General features: G+C 41.8%; 1 protein-coding gene across 5 annotated transcripts in view; it reads left to right on the top strand.

Annotated features, from left to right (window-relative positions):
* LDB1 (LIM domain binding 1) overlaps positions 1-23,555 on the top strand; it is a 92,191-nt gene that overhangs the window by 51,368 nt on the left and 17,268 nt on the right. For all 5 annotated transcript variants that reach the window (XM_067465867.1, XM_060768242.2, XM_060768240.2 and 2 more), the window contains exon 2: positions 22,223-22,325. In XM_067465867.1, the coding sequence (XP_067321968.1) occupies positions 22,223-22,325 (103 nt within the window). The remainder of the gene's footprint in view (positions 1-22,222; positions 22,326-23,555) is intronic.

Below are 23,555 nucleotides of genomic sequence, written 5' to 3'. Positions count from 1 at the left end.
TGCAGCTCAATCCATTTGGGGCTGGGGGTACAAATAATAGATGTGCTGTATGCTCATCTACTCCAAAGTAAACATCTAAACTCCCAACACACCCTGTCTTATATATCTCGCTGTATAGATAACAATAGGAAAAAGATGGAATCTACTTCTTCAGAATGTATGCCAGAAGCAGAAACCACTGGGGCATATACTTTATTGTGTCTCCAGAGCATTTGTATACTGTGTTCGGCATTTTCTGTGGATTTTAAAATGATGAATAGGGCCCTTCCAATTCAGTCTGGAATAATAAGTTACTAGGGTTGGGTTTCCAACCACTTTAGGTCTTGGCCTTAAGCGATGCTAGAACATACTGCCTTGGGTTTTAATCCTGTGGGGCAAAGCTCCAGGGGCTCCTCTGGTAGAGAAGATAATCCCATAGACAAGTCTGTACACTCCCCAACTTTGCCCCTCATTCATAATGCCTCAGTATTACAATATAGACTATTATGCACCAGTGGTGATGGTGGAAATGTAGAGACAGACACACATTGATTTAGAAATAGAGACAGAAAGTATGACACCAAATCTGAAGTAGTTCCTTTAAGGACAGATGTCTTCAGTTTTTTTCCCAACTCTAGCAGCTTGTGAGGACTGGAAAGGTTCTTGGTTTTTATTGTGCCTCTTTGTCCCATCTTTAGTATTTCCTTAAATGTTGAGGGGCTCTGGGTCTAAATGAAATGAGTGATGTATTGCCATATAGTACACTGAAATTATATCTTCTGAGCGTTCAGATCCTGCTTATAATGACTAGGAGGCACAAAGTGCATTAGGCTGAATACAATGTAAACATGGTAAATTTTGGCCTGTCAGACACAATGCAAGAAAACATTGTATGTAGTATTTTTTTTTCCCCAGAGGAGATAATACTAAAGGTTTCTGACCACAAATTAGTGATGTAGGAAACTGTGTTTTAGACCCTTCTTCAATTGATATTACATTCTGGTTTCCTTCTGTTTCTTTCAAAATGGTGAAATGAGACCAGTTATCTTCATTAATTAAGAAGAAATCAATTTGCCTTCATCCATGGGAAATCTTTTCACATTTCAGGGTTGTGCTGCACTATATTTTCCACCATCATCCAGGTTGGAGTAACAGTAGATAGAAGTTGCAGTCCAGCACATTTAGAGGGTACCACATTATAGAAGATGATCACAAAAAATAGTCCCAGAGCTACAAACTCTGAAATCTGGGTCCTTTATCTCCTAAGACCCAACGTATCTGGCAGCAGATGCCTCATACTACAACCGTCTTAATTTTTCTCACCTAGGCCCCTTCCACACAGCTGTATAAAATCCACATTGAACTAGGTTATATGGCAGGGTGGGCTCAGATAATCCAGTTCAAAGCAGGTATTGTGGATTATTTGCCTTGATAATTCTGGGTTATATGGCTGTGTGGAAGCACCATAAGAAGCTGATAGAACTCATGGTACTATCCATCTTGTTAACTTGGCTCCACCCTTACTTTTACTAATTAGATTATAATAAGCTCTACTTTGGAAGGCAGTCCATCTTATGTGGCTTTACACTTCCATACTTGCCCCAGTATTCACTAACCACCTTGCTCTCCCTTCTCCATAGTGTGGCTTCTGCTTTTTAGGAAGAAATATTTATCTGATAGTGTCCTCTGGACATCTTAAAGGCTAACTATGTTACTGTGGCACAAGATTTTGTGAACTAGACTTTACCTCTTGAGATTCAAAAAACGATCCTGTGTTAGCACATATGTATGCACATGATCTTAAGAAGGATAGGAATTGTAAACAGTCAAGTCAGAGGAGAACTAATTGCAAAAAGTTCAAGTGGTAACAATTATGTTAATGCTTACATGCATATACAATAATTATAACAACATTTGCAAACTGGCATTAGCGTTAACACAAACATCCTGTGTCTGAGAAGCATGTGCTATAATTAAAAAAAACTTTGCTGTTGTAATGCACCTTTATCTTTGCTGCAAATCCTCCAACAACCCTGCTTAGGTCTTGTAAACTCATGAGTTATGGCTTTCCTTCATCTCCTTTCTCTTCACTGAGTATTATTTCTTTTTCCAATGAATCCTTTTGCCTTTTGCTTTGTCCAAAGTTAGACAGCCACAGTCATTTTTGTGTTTGTCTAACTTTTGCTAGAGCGTGTCCTGGTTTAATTTTTTCTGTTGGATCTATTTATTTTTTCAGGATACACAGTATTTTCTGCTGGTCATGGGAGTTCTGTGTGGGAAGTCTGGCCCAATTCTATCATTGGTGGAGTTCAGAATAGTCTTTGATTGTAGGTGAACTATAAATCCCAGTAATGACAACTCCCAAAGGTCAAGGTCTATTTTCCCCAAACTTCAGTAGTGTTCACATTTGGGCATATTGAGTATTCGTGCCAAGTTTAGTCCAGATCTATTGTTTGAGTCCACAGTGCTTTCTGGAGATAAGTGAACTACAACTCCCAAACTCAAGGCCAATGCTCACCTAACCCTTTCATTATTTTTTTGCTGGTCATGGGCGTTCTGTGTGCCAAGTTTGGGTCATTTCCATCTCTGGTGGAGTTCAGAATGTTCTTTGATTGTAGGTGAACTATAAATCCCAGCAACTACAATTCCCAAGGTCCAGAGAATGAAAATACATCCTAGCTATCAGATATTTACATGATGATTCATAACAGAGCAAAATTCCAGTTATGAAGTAGCAACGAAAATAATTTTAGGGTTGGGGGTCATCACAATATGAGGAACTATATAAAGGGGTCACAGAGTTAGGAAGGTTGAGAACCACTGCATTACATGATTTGTTGAAACAGTGAACGTACAGCTGCTGAGCAAATCTTTAGGATTTTGAAGCTCTATAGAAATATAGGAAAGGACAGTTGGCTTCATCATCTGCAGCTTTGGGCAACTTTGGTGGTCCTTTACGTTTAGTTCTTATGTTGGATATGTAGTTTGAAAGAGTTCCAACTTCTAGGAGTCTTTTCATCTAAAGGCAATGGTTCTCAACCTTTGGATCTCCAGGTGTTTTGGACTTCAACTACCAGAAACCCCAGCTAGCATACAAGCTGATAGGGATTGTGGGAACTGAAGTCCAAAACACCTGGTGGATGTAAAGTTGGGAACCACGTATCCTGTCTGTACTTCTCTTCTTTTGGGAAAAGAGAGAAAACACAAGCCACCCTTGGCCTCTGCTTAGTTCATTAGGAGTATAAAGAAGAGGATCTTAAACATTTATCTTTTCTTATCTGGTGCTTCTTTTTGCAGCAAATTGTGAAGGGTATTTTTCTTAGAACATCCCCATATTTTCTTTTCTTGAGTCTTGTAGGAATCTGTGTGCAATACTCTTTAGTCTTGGATTTTCCCCCCATCTTCCATATAAACACAACTCTTTTCAATAGATGGAGGAAATGCTTGTCTGTAATCTTCTCATAACTTCCTTGTAACCTGCTATCATGTAATAAGTATCTCTAATGATCATAAGAGTGAAATTAGTGTGTATATGCATGCAGAAAATAAAATCACATTAATAAGAGAAGCAAAATAAGAGAGGAGTTCTAGATTCACACTCACCCCTCTCCAGAATGAAACTTTTTCAGAAGTGGCTTGGCTACCATTGCTGCAGTTCTCAATCAATTTCTTTCCATAGAAGCTGATAGAATGCCAAATGCTGCATCACAGGAAGCCCTGATCTCATTTTGGACAAGTTGTGGCTGTTCTAAAGGCACTATATATGGAGAGCTATAATGCAGGAGGCAGAATATTTGTAATATGAGTGAAATGTGGATAAATAGTTAAGATCATTCAGTTTTTTAAAAATTAATGCAGAGTGCTTTACAGAGTGATTACAGAAAAAGTTGTGTTATTGAGAAGCACCTCAATTAAACTAGTATTATAGTTTGGTCTGTTCTGTTCTCAGGTAATTCAGGATTAGATTCGGTAATCAATCCGGCGAGAATGTTAAGTGATCTGAGATTTGGTTCCTCTAAGTATTTGTTTCTAGTGTTATCAAATTAGAGTAATTACCTAAGCAGATGCCTTTCCTTGGATTTATTGCTGCAGTTGTTTACTCTGATTTAGTGAAAAATATTTGTGCTCTGTAACGGGATAGTAAGTGCCCTTGTAATACACATTAACTACACTCGGACATCATCCTGATGAAAGACTACCAGGAAATAACTAATACATACTTGTTCCTTTCAAGAATCTTTCATCATGACAGCTGTGATGGGGTTTACCTTCGTACTGCTGCAGCCTCTCCTGTTCCTGCTATGTATGACTGGGCTTCCAAGTCCAAATATGAAATGCTGACCCTTAATTTAAGTAGCTTGAAGCTCTTTCCAAAACACGTTCAGCTCTGGCAAATGTCCAGAAGCAAGGAGCAGATACTCTAAGCACTTTTTTTTGCTGGCTTTTGATGTTCATACAGCAAAAGGGTCCTCTTGTACATTTAGGCAAAACTTTTGAAGGTGCGTAATATATTCGCATCAACAAAATTCAATGATGTCAATCTTTTTTTGTTGTTCCGGTTATTGTAAAGATTATAAATTACATTGCTTGTTAATGATATGTTACTAATGTGTTTCTTTTAAATATTTTAAAAGTAAATTAAATATTAAAAGTGGCCGAGAAATAACTTGAAGCAACAAGAAATATTACTCTGAATTATAACATTGTCCTCTTTGCAATACTAATAGTAACAACGTTGACACTCTGTGATGGTGACAGTAACAAGTAACATCATTATTTGCAAGGCTTTGCCGCAAAGTTCTGGGTTCAGACAACTGGTAGTGCCTCATAACATTGTAACCTGAAATCTTAACAAGGCTTTAATAGTCAGGATCAACTCTTTCCTAAGCAGCCAATATAAAACACTTGCATGCTGGAGCCCCCGGTAGCGCAGTGGTTTAAACCGCAGAGCTGCTGAACTTGCTTACCAAAAGGTTGCAAGTTTGAATCCGGGGAGTGAGGTGAGCTCCTGCTGTTAGCCCCAGTTTTTGCCAACCTAGCAATTCGAAAACATGAAAATGTGAGTAGATCAACAGGTACCGGTCTGGTGGGAAGGTAACGGCGCACCATGCAGTCATGACCTTGGAGGTGTCTACAGACAACGGCGGTTCTTCGGCTTAGAAATGGAGATGAGCACCAATCCCCAGAGTCGGACATGACAGGACTCAATGTCAGGGGAAAACCTTTACCTTTATTATGCTACAGTCATCACTCTTGCGTTTGTTTGTTTTTTATTTTTAAATGGAGACAGAGCGGGTGCTGTTCCATTGTATTTCTGTGTCTCATTGGCACAACCAAGTATAATGCTGTTCTTATTCCGTGAAAAGCTTCCTGAGAACACTACAGAAATTATGACTAACGTGGCTGAAGAATCGATTAAACCACAGTATGTTATTCTCTAACCAAGGACAGTTATGAATGTTTTAAAGCAGTGGTTCCCAGACTTTAGTCTTTTAAGTGTTTGGGATTTCATCTTCCAAACCATGGCCATCTAATAGTGTCATACATTCTTAGTGTGAGAGGAGTAGACAAACTAGTGCCTTCCAAATGTTTTGGACTACTGCTTATATAATCCCTTGGCATTCTGGCTTTGTTGTGATCCAGAATACCTGGAGTGTGCCAGATTGGCTACTCCTCCAGTATATAAAGAAGAATCAAGTAAAGCACAGTTTTGAATAATGCCAGAAAATTCTTCTACATCAGGAGCTCAACTGGCATAGAAAGCCATGATATCAAATATACTCATATTGGCCTTATGCCTTTCATGCTTTGTTAGGTTTCCAAGTACAAGCCCCTGAATTCACTTCATGCATGGTATGTTGCAGCATCATATTTTTGATTTCGTAGCATTACCTAAATTGAGAAAGTTGCCCACACCTTTCACTACAGAGAAACATCCAGGGCATTGGAAAGAAAGAGGCAGCCCCAAATTCCCTTCTACGTTTTTGTTGTCAGACTACAGTGGAGTATTGACATCCTGTCGTACAGGGACTGTGCTCAGTTTTTCTCTGCATCACTTTCTATTTGTTTCAGTAGTAGAGTCCAACCAACTATGCAAGCACACACTTCCTGGACAGAGAAGTGTTTTAATAGATTCTTCCCATGCTACTTCTCTGCAGATCAGAGGAATATTCACACATTCTCTTCCCTCCCCGTGAATTGCTATCCTGTGCAGGTGAGATCCTGTATATAATTGAGGAGTGTTTAGCACTCTTACAACAACAGACACTTTCTGCTATCATTCCCTTCTCAACCACTGTTGATCTTTCTCATTTTTGTCACTCTTATTAACTAATTCAGAGTTTATTTATTAATTTATTAATCACATTTATATGTTGCCACTCCCCGAAGGCTCGGAGCGGTTTACAACATACATATGCAATACATTACATGTAAAAACAAAGAAGAATTTCAATCAACCTGACTCAAATGCCAGCCTAAGTAAATAAGTTTTACAAGCTCTATGAAAAGATAGTAAATTTCAGAGAGCTCGTTTTTCCGCGGTCAAGGCATTCTACAGGTAAGGAGCCACCACCGTGAATGCTCTACGCCGGCCTAGTAGACATCAGGTGAAAGGTCCTAAAATTGGGAACGTCAAGGAGATTCTGATCATCTGAATGGAGTGATCTCGGGGGTTGGTAGGGGGTGAGGCGGTCCCTCAGGTACTCCAGCCCCAGGCCATATAAGGCCTTAAAGGTAAGAATCAGCACTTTGAAGGTGATCCGGTGGTCAATCAGCAACCAGTGCAGTTGCTGCAAGATTGGAGTAATATGACACCTCGCTGGGACCCCTGCGAGAAGCCGGGCAGCAGCATTTTGCACTAGTTTAAGTTTCCGGATCACCAATAAAGGCAGGCCTATGTAGAGGGCGTTACAGTAGTCCAGCCTTGAGATGACCGTAGCCTGGGTCACCATGGCCAGGTCGTCCCTGGACAGATAGGGAGCCAGATGCCTAGCCTGACGCAGATGGAAAAATGCGACTCTGCTCACGGTGGAGGCCTGAGCCTCCATCGTCAGCAGAGGGTCTAAAAGGACTCCCAGACTCTTTACCAAAGATGCCGGGCATAATGTCACACCATCCAGGGCAGGCAACCCGACCAAAGGATCTCCGTCTTCGCTGGATTCACCTTCAACCTGCTGGCACGCAACCATCCAGTAACGGCCTCAAGGCATTGATGGAAATTATCGGGTATGGAGTCTGGACGGCCTTCCATCCTCAGAATGAGTTGAGTGTCGTCAACATACTGATAGCACTCAAGCCCAAAGCCTCACACCAGCTGGGCACATGGTCGCATATAGGTGTTAAACAACAGGGGGGAAAGGATAGCCTCCAGGTGACAGAAGTCCCTGGTTTTTTGTGCATCAGTGTAAGGTAGCCACTTCTTTTTTCTGCTTGTGCCTTCTCAGTTTGACTCATTCAAAGAGCAACATAATAAAGCAAGTCTAGAATTGTTTTCATTTTGCGCCCATCAGCAAGTAGTCTGTCTAGGTGTCCTGAGGTAGAGCACATGCCTACCAGTCCAAGCAGCTCCACAAATTGAGATTTGGGTCTGATACAGACAAGATACTGAACAAGCAAAAACATTTACACATGCATGCTTCCTCCTGTCCTAGTATCTATTTTTAAACAACCTATCCAACACTTGCATTGCTGTATAACCTCTGTCCACTTTGTAAACTGTTTCCAGTGGGATGGAACACATGATTGAACCAGCTTTTCAATATAATACGGGAATATTTGGATCCCTTTTTCTATTGAGCATTTTAATGCATCTTTCACAGTCTTGAGACATGCACTTCATTGTGCCTTTGGTCAGACCTCATCTGGAATACTGTCCAATTCTAGGCATCAAAATTTGAGATAGAAATTGACAAGCTGGAAGGTGCCAGAGTAGGGCGACTAAAATGATCAAAGGTGGGGTGGTAGTATAATTTTCAAATGACCTACCTCATATGTGTGTGTGTGTGTGTGTGTGTGTGTTACTGCCAATGAAGAGCTTGTTTTAAACTGGCTCTAATTTCTTTTTATTGTCTCGATTTAACTTGTCAAATTGTATAATACACATTTAGTCTGTTTATATTATTGATACTGTTTCATATTTTTTAAAATTGGTTAATCTCATTGTATTGTATGCTAATCTAAAATCATACTGTATAGGACAGGCTGTAAATATTTTAAAAATAAAACATAAAAATAATTACATCAGAAGAAAATGCTAGCTAAGTCTTTTCTCTGCTGTGCTAACTATCTACTTGCAATGTGATTACCCAACCTACAGTTTGAAGTGTGGTGCATTCATGTTCAATTCATTCTAGGTTCATTGAGTAAACTAGACAAACGTGTTCGTTTTATACAGTTTGAGTTTTGATAAGATGTCAAAATTGATGGTAACGTGGAAGCAATAGTAGATAGTGTTGTAATAGCTGTGGGGGCAATTCTCGCAGGCAGAAGGTGGTTGTGTGGCATTAAGGGAGAAAGGGAGGTGAAACTACCTCATTAAAATCTATGCTTGATTAAGGTGTGAGTCGCCAACACAACTCAGCCTTAATCAGACCAGCCCTGCTCTGCTAAAAGTTATGTAACACAAACTTCAAAGTTTGATACAGTCATTGAAACCAAAAGAACTCCTTTGTTGTCAAGCTCATAACAAAGCTTTGTCCTATTTCTGTGAACAAGAAGAGATATGAATCTCCACAGTTCAGATTTCGCACTCATTGACTTCCTTACTTCCTTAAGCTGGGTTGTTGTATCCACTGTTGGAAGGATGGAGATCCAAGGCCAGATTATGCTGTGCTTGTGATAGCTTTCTTATGTTGGGTGTTGTGGATCATGCTGGCACTTCAGTGTTGATGGGTAGGCTGTATTCTTGTTGAACCATTAGCATTACCTCTGGGCCCTGTTCAGCAACAGATCTTCTTACTGGAGAAGTGCCAAAGCTTAGGTTCACCCAGAAACCAACATTCTATTCTGGTAGCCCATTATCACCATTCTAGATTATAAATGGCAAATTATGACCTTCCCGATGTTGCTGGATTGAAACTCTCATCAGCCCTAGCTAGCATATCAAGTGATATGGAATGCTGGGAGTTCTGTGACTTCTTGGGACAGACTAATTTAGGTGACCAGAAAGGAATTTGGGGATTTCTGTATGGGTTGAGTATCAGATGCTTGTGCATGAACAAGACCTCATGGGCCATCCAGTCCAACCCCATTCTGCCAAGAAGCAGGAAAATAGCATTCAAAGCATCCCTGACAGATGGCCAAACAGCCTCTGCTTAAAAGCTTCCAAAGAAGGAGCCTTCACCATATTCCAGCACAGAGGATTCCACTGCTGAACAGCTCTCATAACTTCCTAACTGTGAGAGCTGTTCAGCAGTGGAACTTTCTGCCCCAGAGTGTTGTGGAGGCTCCCTCTTTGGAAGCTATTAAGCAGAGGCTGGATGGCCATCTGTCAGGAGTGCTTTGAATGCAATTTTCCTACTTCTTGGCAGAATGGGGTTTGACTGGATGACCCACAAGGTCTCTTCCAACCCTATGATTCCATGATTCTTTGAAAGCATGTGTGTATTGAACCACCAGAATGGAAAGGTGTCACTATCTTAGCATCCTATGTGGAAAATATTGGATTATTTTAGATTTCGCGTAAGGAATGCTCAACTTGTATATCCAACTGGGGGCTGGAAGTTGCTGAATGCTTAGCAAATGTAATATTCATTGATCTCTTCTCCTATTGTCTATGTAAAAAAGAATTAAATACCATACCAATGAAATAACATATTTTGTAGCTGTTATGTAAAGTTCTACTTCTCATCATCTTGCAGTGAGTCTATACCAGGCACGGGCAAACTTTGACCTTCCAGGTGTTTTGGACTCCAACTCCCACAATTCTTAACAGCCGATACAGTCCAGAACACCTGAAGGGCCGAAATTTGCCTGTGCCTGGTCTATACATAGAGGCATCTATAGCTCTGGAATCAATTATATGAGATTTTGCCACAATCTTCCCCAGTATGTAAAGGCTGGGGAATTTCAATGCATTGGAGAAAGCTGAGATACAGGATGAGCATCTCTTTCCAGAGAATGTGAAATATTCCAAAATTCTCCACCTTGCTTTTACATGGTTCAGTGTAGACAAACTTTGTTTCATGCACAAATTATTGAAGACATCACATAAAATTACTTTCAAGCTATGCATGTAAGGTGTATATTAAACATAAATGAATTTTCATCTCCAAGATACACACAAGCAACTATTGTTCACCACCTTGTCAAATTATTCAATATTTTAAAACACCTCATCTCTTTAGATCTGTGAAGGTCTTTTTAAACCAGGATTGATAGGCCTTCATGCTGTGATTCCTTTGTGTTTTGAAAATAGGACTTATATATGACCAAAAGAAGGTCTGCAGGCCTGATGAATAACCAGTAAAATCCTCCCAGAGACTATGGCCACCATTAACCATTTCAGAACAAAAACAATTGTACCAAACTATTAAAAGGGGTGAGCCCAGGGGAACCTTTGGAGGATTCCAAAAATAGGTTTAAGAGGCACCCCACCTACAGAAGGAGAGTCTTACTGTGGTAGATTGAAGTATGGGCAGTTAAATGCTAACAAGTAGTAAGATTTTAGACCGGTTGCAGCTGTTAAAAGCCTCCACGCAGCTTCCTGTTCTCTGTAGGGCATGGCAAGATAAGCAATGTCCTTATGTGACAGATATTAGTACTAGCTGCTGCAGTTTGGATTTTTTTGCTCTGAAGGGAGAAGAGTCTGGATGTAGGATACAAAAATGAAGTTTTTGTGGACAGGCATGGTTTCTACATTCTTAAAACTCAATTGATGTAATGATGGATTTCCACCCAGAAATTAAGAACGTGGTGAACTTAATTTCTGGATTAAAATGCCCTTTGTGACAAAACACTTTCCATTGTGCTAGTGGTGTCACCTAAATATTCAATGGGATAGTACTACCATTTGGTGTGGAGGTTTTTTTTTTCATGTCAGGAGCGACTTGAGAAACTGCAAGTTGCCTCTGGTGTGAGAGAATTGGTCGTCTGCAAGGACATTGCCCAGGGGACACCGAGGTGTTTTACTATTCTGTGGGAAGCTTCTCTCATGTCCCTGCATGGGAAGCTGGAGCTGACAAATGGGAGCTCACCCCATCCCCTTGATTCGAACTGCCAACCTTTCGGTCAGCAGTTCAGCCAGCACAGGGTTTAACCATTGCACCACCGGGAGCTCCTTTTGATGTGGTTGATGATGTTTTTGATATTTGCTGTATATGTTTTTGATTTTATTCCTGTATTACGTTGTCTGGGCTTGGCCCCATGTAAGCCGCTCTGAGTCCCTATCGGGGAGATGGTGGTAGGGTAGAAATAAAGATTATTATTATTATTATTATTATTATTATTATTAGTTTGAGCAGTGTAGATCTTAATCATGGGCAAGTATGCATTCAAGAACTCCACTATATAGTTTGACTCAAAACAATTTGTGGTGTTTCATTTTGTTCTGATGGCAAATTGTTTTAACTCAGCCAAAACCGATGTGAGAAGACTTGCTCCATTGCCCTAGAGTGCCAAGCTGCAGATTTAGCCAAAGGACAGAGCTTCTTCATTCAGGGAAGCTTCAGGAATTTTCTTCTGCAACATGTTGAATGATGTAGTCTAACTTTGTTTGAAAGGGATTAGAGAAAATTGAGGAGGGTCAAGCAGCTATCATATACACAGGAATAACAGTTGCTAAGAACAGGCAGTGGGTGTTTGCAATCTTCTGGAGATTATGGGTTGGCTACTTTTTGTAACACAAGAGTGCTAGACTGAAAGGACCTGGTTCTGATTCAACAAGCCTGGTGGGTAGCGATCTTGCTAGTACTTTGTGTGTGTGTGGGGGGGGGGGGGGGGGGAGTCATTTCCCCGAATCCTTCCAGCAAGCTCTAGCTCCTGCTTTGTCATTTTAATAGTCATCCACACTAGGATAGGACTTTCAGGGGAACTTGAGAGCAGGCCTGATCAAAGAGAGTTTGGCCATTGGTTACATTTGGGGTGATGCTTTAGTTCACTGCTTGTCACATATTTTTGTAAGGATGTATCAAAAATGGACTGAGCTCATGATTTGACAACTGTTCTTCCAATTTTCTTATTATTATATCTAGCACAAGCATGGGCAAACTTCGCTTCTCCAGGTGTTTTGGACTTCAACTCCCACGGTTCCTAACAGCCTCAGGCCTCTTCCTTTCCCCGCTCAGCCGCTTAAGGGGGAATTGTGGGAGTTGGAGTCCAAAGCACTTGGCGGGCCAAAGTTTGCTCATGCCTGATAGAGTTTGTTACTAACAGTGGTCAAAAGTTAAGACTTGCAGAATCTCCTTTGTTGTTGTTTTTAACTAGACCTTTAAGATCCACTAAACAGAATCTGGTGGAAAGAAGGGTGTATGCTTTGAATTCAAAATTTCTGCGCACTTGCTGATGGTGATTGGCAGTATGATTGAAGGCAATAGTCCTTCCAGATAAAAATTCATTTCTGTTTTAACTCAAGATGCTTTACTTCAGCAATATAATCTAAGGTAAAAGGAGAGTCTTGTTGTTGCCACTGTCAGATAGAAATTCTTACTGATCTACTGCACCCAGATACCTTACTTACTTAGACGATCCCTTGTAGCCTGAGGATGATGGACTTCCAAGTGTAGTGTCTTATAAGTGGATACATAGGTGCCTGTGGAGACCTATTCTCGATCTGCATGTTCTTCTGCAATGAGAACATCGGTTTCCAGGTGGAAGGTTGTCCTGGTCAGGGTTGGCTTGACACTCATTTCTCTTGGCACATTTCTCCTCTTTGCCCTCCATTCGTGCCTCTTCGGATTCTGCAGCACTGCTGGTCACGGCTGACCTCCAGTTAGAGCACGCAAAGGCCAGGGCTTCCCAGATACCATTCATCCCAGTCTTTCATGAAGCAAATTTAACAAAAATATTGGAAATACATGGTTAGGAGAGGGCACAAGTAAGTTGTTTGATTGGGGGGGGGGGGGCTACAGAAGAATTTTAAAACATGCTATGTGCATTTTTGGGGGAATGGTTTTCAATCTGCCTTTAGGGTAAGGGGTGCTCAAGATGCTTTTTATGCCGTGTGATCTTTGGTCCTTTCCTGCTGCTGATATTTTTGCCCCTCTGAATATTTCAGTCCAAGGAGATGTGCTCCAGAGTATGATTCTGTTTGAAATATCTCTTGTTAAAGGCTTTTTATCTGTACGGTCCTGGATGCTTTCGCACAGAAAGGCAGCTCCACTGGTTGGTTACATTCACATGTAATGTTAACCCATCAGCCAGGATTACAAGGGCAAATTATCCCTTTCCTCTTCTTTTGAGGATACCTTTCAAAGCTTTGCTTTCTTCTGGGTTAACTGAAGTTAATCATGACACTCAAACCTGACAAAATGCGATGAATTGAAACAAATCAACTTCAAACTCTCATTTGTGAAGCAGACCTGTGTCAACAAACCCTAGTTTTAACAAGTCACAGCCTATCTAAGCTCAGGGGTTAACACTGAACTCCGACAGATTTGAAAGAGAAACCGAAATTTCTGTTCTCCTTGGAGCTGCACTAGAGGAGAAAGGGAAAATTACATGTCCCAGGGAAGCCATGAGCTTGAGGTTTGCTGTGGCTTGCCCTCACACATAAAAACCCAAGCCTAGCATTGATGGCATATAGTCCCTTGGAGACCATGGATGCAATGCTTGGGAGAGTGTTTCTGGCTGGAGTAACTGAAAGCACATACAGCAGTCTTGACTCTGATGAGGACTTTGGCTTTTGGTCCACATGCTGCAGAAGAAGGGAGACTGGAAGTCTGCAGTTAGCAAGTCTAAATGACGCGGGAGGTCCAGGGCAGCCAGACTGAGTGGCCATCTTGGTTAAACTGGATTGAGTTGGGTTTGCAGCCAGCCTGGCAAAGGCCATTACTCACCCAGGAGCAGATGGTGCCTGTCAAGGGATGCTGGGAGGGGAGGAGCAAGGTGGTTGCCTTGGTGATTTCTCCATCTCCACAGCAACGGAAAGGTCACGCAGAGGGTCCCTCTTGCTGTCTTCCTGTTCAGGAAGATCTCTCTGCGCCTGAGCGAGAAGGTGGGGCTGGAACAAGGGGCTCTGCTGGGGTGTCCATTGGCAATGGTGGGCATGGGTTGCAGCAGGTCTAGGTGCTCTTAGATTGGAGCCAAATGGCATGTGAGTGAGAAGGAGCTCCAAAATGCATGAGGTTCATCTTCCCAAGAGAGAATAACTTAATTGTTGTTCATGTGTATGCCAGGTCATTTAAATCTGTGCCAAGCGAAAATGGCCTTCTGCCTCGCATTCAGAAAAATCATTTGTGGGAGCACACACATTCCTTAACCCATTCCATTAGGGACTGAAGAAGCTGCAGCTATGTCTAGGTACACAAATGTCTGTGGATGATGGTGACAAAGAAGAGGCGGAGCAGTTTCTTCTGGGTGTCTTATCTGATTGATAACTGGCAAATAGAGGGAGAAAACGTGGAGGCAGTGACAGACTTTGTATTTCTAGGCGCAAAGATTACTGCAGATGCAGACTGCAGACAGGAAAACAGAAGACATTTACTTCTTGGGAGGAGAGCAATGACCAATTTCGATAAAATAGTGAAGAGTAGAGACATCACACTGGCAACGAAGGCCCACATAGTTAAAGCAATGGTATTCCCCGTGGTAAGCTATGAATGTGAGAGCTGGACCATAAGGAAGACTGAGTGAAGGAAGATAGATGGTTTTGAACTGTGGTGTTGGAGGAAAATTCTGAGAGTACCTTGGTCCGCAAGAAGATCAAACCACTGGGTTGTTGTAGGTTTTTCGGACTGAGGATGCTTGCCACAGATGCAGGTGAAACGACAGGCAATTAAAAAAAATTACAACAACTCCTTTGATTCCAGCCATGAAAGTCTTTGACAATACAAAGATCAAACCAGTCCATCCTCCAGGAAATAATACCCAGCTGCTCATTGAAGGGAAGGATATTAGAGGCAAAGATGAAGTACTTTGGCCAGATAATGAGAAGACAGGAAAGCTTGGAGAATGATGCTGGGGGAAAAGGAAAGATAAAGGAAAAGGGATCAACCAAGGACAAGATGGATGGGTGGTATCCTTGAAGTAACTGGCTTGACTCTGAAGGAGCTGGGGGTGGTGATGGCGGGCAGGGAGCTCTGGCATGGGCTGGTTCATGAAGAGTCAGAAGTGACTGAATGAATAAAAATCCCATCTGTGTGAGACTTCTTGTTCTGAAGAAGAGCACTTTGTTTCCTGGGTAGTCATTTGCTTTGGAACAAAACTGGAAAAATTCACTGAAAAGCCCACCAACATTTGGTGTGTCCTCGAAGTCATAGTCCCAAAAGTGACTCTTCAGACTTTGCTTTGCAGCAGCCACATTGAGAATGGTCTTACTAATGGGACAGCATATTTATCAAAAAACAGTTAGTACAGAAAGTGCACTCATTGCATTATTTGGACCAGAGCTGTGGAGGAGGGGGTAGTAGTTCAGCATTAGCAGAACCTCTGAGGATGCCTGCCATAGTTGTGGGTGAAACATCAGGAGAGAATGCTTCTGGAATATGGTCATACAGCCCGGAAAACTCATAGCAACCCATTGGTAGAAGTGTTTCTCTTGGTTAAGGGCTCAGTGTATATGGGTGAAATGTTGGGAACTGGAAACCTTGAACCCTATTGCAATTACTATCACCCTACCTCATTTTTGAGCAGAGGCCTTCTTAAATGCCACTCTCTCCTTCTCTTCCCCCCGACATCCATGGTGGTAATTCTGGGATGGTTCACTAGGCCTTCTCATCTTGAATTAAGCAGCCAGGGCCCATGACTGGGTGCTTAAGGTGAAGTGCTGTGGAATGTGCTATCCAGACAGAATGGCACCTGGCAGGGTTGTAACAGGTCTTTCTAGCTTGGCAGGGCTTGTTGCATTGGTACATTGGTTGCATTGGTATGGTGTTTCTTCTGTGGGAAATAGAGACACATTCTGTTCTTCTGGGTTTGTAGTAAATTTATCAAGTGAATAAGAGGAAAATCCATAGCTATGATATAATAAGTGGAGCACAGAGAGGAAAAAATCCAGAATATGTGTCACTAGACTGCAATGCCTGTGGCATAAATGGATGGAACAGCCAATGGAGCCCTCTAGTGACACTTTCTAGTTGGCTTCAGAGACACGAACAGAAATCATACATACATTGTAAGCACAATGGGTTGCATACAGATAGTCTGAACATAAAATCTCCAGCTAATATGGACGAGATTACTCTCCTACCTCGTTTAAGATAATTTCTGTTCCTCTTTTGATCCACCATTCCTGCATTGCCTCTCCTGGACTGCCCAGCAAAACTCCAGTAAAGCCAGATCACTTTTGTCAGTACCTATTTAGTCATATATTGAGTTGAGAGAAAACTTCCTTGCAGAAGAGGTAGGATAGCTAAAGAAAAAGAACTAAATGGGTGATCCCAGTATTGGCAAAACTTCTAAGGTTTTCCTCAGACATGTTACAAAGAAGCCATTCATAAATCTGTACAACTAAAAAGAGAGAAGATGAAGTAGTGGAACAAAATGTACAGATAGAATAAGTATGTTCAGGTTGGCTTACCAAGGGCAGAGAGGTTAAATGGAGGAGCAGATCCATGTTTCTGATCTAATTCCTTCACTCATGGCAATTAAAACTGCATTTTGGCTGGTATAAAACAAAACAGATAGCAACAATTCATGGCCAGAATCATTGGTTTGCTGTGAGTTTTCTGGGCTGTATGGCCATGTTCCAGAAGCATTATCTCCTGGCATTTTCCCACATCTATGGCAGGCATTCTCAGAGATTGTGAGGTCAAAACAAATAAAAAAGGTTTGTTTTGTGTTATTGGGAGCTGCCTGGATGGAAACCACAAAATTTTGGAAAACTGTGGCGGGGTGGGATCTTTTTAAGGCAATAGCTTGATAAACTTTGGTGTACTGTTATCCCAGCTGTCACATAATTGTACTTCGTGGTGTGGGAAGGACTGAGACATACACTAGAAGGGAAAGCATTGAGAACTGAGTGGGTGAATGTATTAGGCACCGCTTTGCCATTGAAATATAACACTCTTAGGTTACACTAATTTTTCTTGAAGGAATGCATGAGAGTGAAGTTATATGGTATTTAGCACTAGAAGTAAGGAGTGAATTCTAGCACTACTTGAACATTCCCAGGGCCCTTCCCCACAGCCCTATATCCCAGAGTATCAAGGCAGGAAATCCCACATTACCTGAGTGTGGACGCAGATAACCCAGTTCAAAGCAGATACTGTGGGATTTTCTGCCTTCATATTCTAGGATAGAGGGCTGTGGGGAAGGGCTCAACGTTCAAAGCAGATATTGTGGGATTTTTTTACGATATCCTGGGATATAAGGCTGTCTGAAAGGGCCCCCAGTCTTGTGATTTAGAAAGCTAAGCACAATCAGATCTAGTTCGGATTTCGATAGTAGACCACTAGCAAACTCTTGGTAAGGTTAGGTTAGGAAAGTGTATTTCTTCACATTCTGGAGAATGACATCCAATCCAAATTGATAATGCTGGGCTAGAAGAACCAGTGATCAGATTCATATTCATATATTCCTGTGGGGAGGGAAAGTATAAAAGTGTAGTTTTAATTGGGCAGTGCCACTGTAAACAACATTTTATTTAAAAACGCTATATAGAGGATGGACATTATGTTTTTGGGTGGACAAAGTGGTGGCTACATGTGCAGGATTCCCCACAGATTCGGTTTTGTGAAAACAAAAACTACTCTGAGCTGATAAGGTCAATTTTGTCATATTTTTCCTTCACTTGGCCACTATGTCCAGAAGAAGACTTTTTCAAAAATCAGGATGTGAACCAGAAGTGACTTTTAGGTCATTTCTGGTTTGCTTCCTGTTGTTAAAAAAAAGGTTATTTCCTGTTATAATAAATACGTCCTATTCTGAAGGGATGATAAAAATGCTCCCTCATCTCTAGCAACATCTCATTGAGAAAAAAAAAGTTTTGACTTTTGTTTAAGAAAGGCTGTACCAAGGTCTCCTTGGGGAACCAGTTTGACTTCCTAACCCAGTCATGGGCAAACTTTGGCCCTCCAGGTGTTTTGGACTTCAACTCCCACCATTCCTAACAGCCCCAGGCCCCTTACTTTTCCCCCTCAGTTGCTTAAGGTTAAGTTGAAGTCCAAAACACCTGGAGGGCCAAAGTTTGCCCATGCCAGCCCTAACATCTAATAGTTGTCCAAACCTATTCTATAGTTACTGTATTTTTAGTTTTATTCTCCCCTTGGAGTGCCCTCAGTTAGATCCAAAAAATTCTTTAGCTCAAGTTTGTTGTGTAATGTTCTATATGGGCTGGGGGGAGATTAGACAGGAGAAAGTAACTCGGAAATGTAACTAAATTTCAACCCACACTTCCTGTGACTCTGCGTATGACCTTGCATGAGTCATATGCCAGGTCCCCTTTCTCCGCCAGCATATAATAGAACTAATAACCTTACGCTGTACCAGGAAGGATGTGAAATACTCAGAATGCTTTGATATGATGATAAAAGAGGTTCTCACCATTTGCTTCACCGCTTGTAACTGCCTACATTTACCAGATGAAGGACTTTTGTGGCAGATTTCTGGGAGTACGTAAATGGGAAGGCGCTATTCTTTCCTTCTTAGAAGATAGGACTTTTAAGATCTTTCCCTAAATCTCAAAATGACTGCTGAGTGTCTAGAAAATCTTTCCTATCCTGATAGTTAAAAAGTAAAGGTAAATGTTTCCCCTTGACATTAAGTCTAGTCGTGTCTGACTCTGGGGATATCACATGACTCTTCACCCACAACCAGCGTCCCCAGTGACTGTATTGATTGAGGATGATAGGAGTTGATGCTCTCCAGATATATCAGACAGTAAATTGGGGAACAATAATCCAGCTGTTGTTTGTGATGGTGATGGAAATGTTTGTACCTGGTTTGCTAATGACAAGCATTTCTAGAGAATTAATTTGTAGAATCTGGAGATGAAAGGAAGGAATGTTCTGTTCCAAACTGCAGACCAGGGATACATTTTTAAAAACTTTGCTCCATATAAAAGCCTCATAAAACTATTACTGCAGGAAGAGACGTTTTAATCAAGTGGTTCCCAGCATTTGATTCTCTCCAGATGCTGTTCGCCTACAACTATCATGAAAAGGAAAAGGAAAGGGCCTGAGGCTGTTACTGGCCCTGTTGGCTGAGACTCTAGGAGTTGAAACCCAGCTGTATTTGGGTCCAACTGGATGGGAGCCACCATATCTAGCCAACTTTTTCCCTATTTGTAGTGCATTATGTGAAAGGGACAGAATGTATGAAGAGAATTATTCAAAAATTCTAGATCAGTCCTAAGATTTTGCTTTCTTTGATTCTTATTATAAGGAAATGTATTTATTTATGTCACGTTGCCAGGGCTCTTCCAGTATGCAGGCAGAGATGAACTAAAACAAACACCCAGCTTGTGTCTGTTTAATTAAAGCAGCACTTACTTTCTAGCTGTTTTCATAGTCCAAATATAAAACATAAAGATAGCACTCACGCACAGAATATAAAACAAAGACTGATAGCAAATGCTGATGCAGGGTTCAAGAGTCAAAGGGTTCAGTCCAGTGGTCAAACTCCAAGAGTTCAGTGAGTAAAGTCTTAGGATCAAGAGTCTATACTGTAGTCAAAAGCCAATCCAGAAATCCGAGGTTCCAAAGTTCCAAGAATTCAGGCAACAGGTCAGGATACCAAAAATCCAAAAACTTGGGGGGGAAACCAGCAGCATCCACCACCGAAATAAGACAAATATTCTTCTCCCGAGATCAGTCTCCAGGCTAGCTCCTTATAACTAGTAAAAAACAGTAAAAGCTGCAACCTATCCCTTGCCTGCCTCCACCCTTAATTGCTTTCAGCCGCACACTCTTACTTACAGATTACTCAGCCCTTTAGAACTAAGACTTATATTAACCCCTTCCATCACCAACCACCATCAACTGTGAAACATATATGACAATTTATGTATTTACAGTATTTATATCCCACCCTTCTCATCCTGAAGGGTACTCAGAGTGGCTTACAGATTGCACACATATGGCAAACATTCAGTGGCATATTATGCACTTAACAATAACAGAAAAACACAAAACAGAGGTAAAGGCAGTTGTTCCCATCTTATTTCTGACATCTTGGAGGCTGTGCTTAATTCCAACCACAGGGGAGGGGGGTGCTGTTGCTCCATCTTCCATGCGTAGAAGCTTTCCTCCAATCCATCAATGTCCTTAAAAGCGCCTTATTACCTACTCGCTGAAAGCAGTACCTTATTATCTTCTCGCATTTCTGCTTTTGACCTGCTAGGTTCACTGGTGAGCTGGGGCTAAAGGCAGATGCTCACCTCGATCTGGGATCAAACTTCTGACCTTTTGATCGGCAGGATTTTTCTGTAGCACAGCGGTTTAGCCTGCTGTGCTAAGAGGACGGGGATTGTAAAACAACCTCTTGACACTGATGTTTTACATGAAGAGCCAATTACCCATACAAGTTTGCATATGCCAAGACTTTTCCAAGCAGTAAACTATCTATAGCACCATACTATATACCAAGCTGTCAAAGGACCTGCAAGCTTTAAAAAAATCACAATAGTAGTAGGGTAGCACCCACCAATACTGATCGAAGTGTTCATCCTTTCTCAGGGACTCTGCTACTATTACTATTGTATCTCTCCACACAAAACAATTTGGCATTGATTTGGGGATTTATACATTTTTGTTCTCTGACAACAGGGAATGCTTCCACACTGAATAGTGACCACATTTGCTCTCTGAGCTCAAGATTCTTGCTCTGGGATCTTCCATCAATCATTCAACAAAGTAGTCAGTAAATGGAGTCACACACAGAATGAAATGGAATTCGCACTCGCAAAATGACCCTGAATAAATATGGTATTGCTTCCCTCCATTCCAAAACCCTCAGAAATTGGCTGAAACAGCACTTCTGGGTCTGAAGAAAAACATGCCCATGCCACTTACTTGGTTTGCATGGTGATGGAAACTGTCCCGTGTCCAATGTGTTGTTGAAGGCTTTCATGGCCAGAATAATTGGCTTTCTGTAGATTTTTGGGCTGTATGGCCATGTTCCAGAAGCATTCTCTCCTGACGTTTTTCCTGCATCTATGGCAGGCATCCTCAGAGGTTGAGGGGTCTGCTGGAAACTAGGCAAGTGGAGTTGATGTATCTCGGGATGTCCAGAATGGGAGAAAGAACTCTTGTCTTTGGAAGTCGGTGTGAATGTTTTAATTGGTCACCTTGATTAGTATTTAATGGCCTAGTGTGTACGTGGCACAGTTGCTCCTCCCTGCTCTAAGAAGATGTGGCAGATTCATCATTTACTCTGAATATGGTTCCACCTTTTGGTATTGAGAGCAACCTTGCAAATGTTAGTGCAAGGAAGAACATCCCTGCCTCCTCCGCCAGCCTTTTTTTGCATTGGTTTAACTAATAGCAGTTTATTCCAGCCTTAGACTCTTTTCCCTAACTTGAAAATGTAGTCTTGGGTTGGACAGTGGTTAGTCTCCCCAGAACCCTCTTCTTCTCCTCCCAAACCCAGTGGGATTTAAAGCTACTGTAGTGTTTTGTGATGTTCCCACAGTTGAGCCAGGCATAGCATTGTACTTTGAAAAGCTCTTGACCTCCTCTCTGGGGCTTTGCATCAGAAGGAAGGAACACACACATCCGCAGAGCCTTTTGCTCTGTTTCCTTTGCTGGGGAACCATACAATGCAGTAGTTATGAGAGCTATTGTTGTGCCTTTTTCTGTTTTTGGCTTCTGGGAGCGTAGAAGAAAGTCCAGCTGCTGTAGTGCTCTGCTGTGTTTTCCTGGGTTGGGGAACCTTATGCTTCCCTTTACCAGTGATCACAGTGTGGAAAGAACGCAACCAGTTCATCTTTCCTTTATGTCTGTGTTCTGCCTAATGTAACATATTGCATTTCGGCATTTCTTTTGTCAGAAGGGATTGAGTCATGAGTTATATGGTAGCAGGGTGGAAGCAGAAAGAACTGTAACATCATGAAGATAAGATAGATATGTCATTCTTATGGCCTTACTACTGAACAAGTTGCCTTTATTTATTTGTACCATTATCCTTTTTCCCTCTCTTTTTGTCTTAGGCTGTTCCTCTAAGTCATTCAAGCTGTACTCTCCAAAGGAGCCCCCAAACGGCAACGCCTTCCCCCCTTTCCACCCAGGCACTATGCTGGATCGAGATGTGGGGTAAGCTTTCATTTATAATAACCTTTACACAATTACAAAAAATAAGAAAATCACAAGGAATACAAAACACATACAATCAACACTGCAAGAGACTCGCAATATGCAAAGTGAGTGAGAGGCTCTTTTGTGGTACAACTTAGAATTATAGAGTTGGAAGAGACAATGTGGGCCATCCAGTCCAACTTCTTGCCAAGAAGCAGGAACATTGCATTCAAATCACCCCCAACAGATGGCCATCCAGCCTCTGTTTAAAAGCCTCCAAAGAAGCTGCCTCCACCACACTCCAGGGCAGAGAGTTCCACTGCTGAACGGCTCTGACAGTGAGGAAGTTCTTCCTAATGTTCAGGTGGAATCTCCTTTTCTATAGTTTGGAGCTATTGTTCCGCATCCTAGTCTCCAGGGCAACAGAAAACAAGCCTGCTCCCTCCTCCCTGTGACTTCCCCGCACATATTTATACATATTTATACATCATGTCTCCTCTCAGCTTTCTCTTCTGCAGGTTAAACATGCCCAGCTCTTTAAGCAGCTCCTCGTGGGCTTGTTCTTTGTGGGGTGTTCCCTGCTTCTCCCCTCCAAAAGATAGCCAATCCCATTTTCTATTGCTATTTATTTGTAGATTTGCAGGCTGGCCTTTTCCCAAATCAAATGAGTGAAGCTCAACATGCAGAATACTGAATACTGCCCTTAAACCCTTAGCCCTTATTTCCAACTGATTCTGCAGCCTCTCTTCTGCCTAGAAGAGTGATGAGCAATCCCAATGCTAGAGATACAGGCACTAGGGAGCAATGGGATGTCTTGTATCAGTGTGGGTAAGAGATAGACTCTCAAATTCCTTGTGTTCAGATGTGGACCACAATGTGTTTGTGAGAAAGTAAAGGTAAAGGTTTCCCCTGACATTACGTCCAGTTGTGTCTGACACTGCGGGATGGTGCTCATCTCCATTTCTAAATGGAGCTGGCGTTGTCAGCATACACCTCCAAGGTCATGTGGTTGGCATGACTACATGGAGCGCCATTACCTTCCTGCTGAAGTGGTACCTATTGATCTACTCACATTTGCATGTTTTTGAACTGCTAATTCAGCAGAAGCTGGGGCTAACAGTGGGTGCTCACCCTTCTCCCTGGATTTAAACTGCCAACCTTTTGCTCAATAAGTTCAGCAGCTCAGTAGTTTAACCTGCTGCACCACTAGGGAGCGGGAAGAAGCACAAATTTTGCAAGTCAGGAATT

Source organism: Anolis sagrei, chromosome 3 (assembly GCF_037176765.1).
Source record: "Anolis sagrei isolate rAnoSag1 chromosome 3, rAnoSag1.mat, whole genome shotgun sequence".
Classification (NCBI taxonomy): domain Eukaryota; kingdom Metazoa; phylum Chordata; class Lepidosauria; order Squamata; family Dactyloidae; genus Anolis; species Anolis sagrei.
The sequence above is the reverse complement of the archived record's forward strand: the minus strand, read 5'-3'. Positions and strand labels throughout refer to the sequence as shown.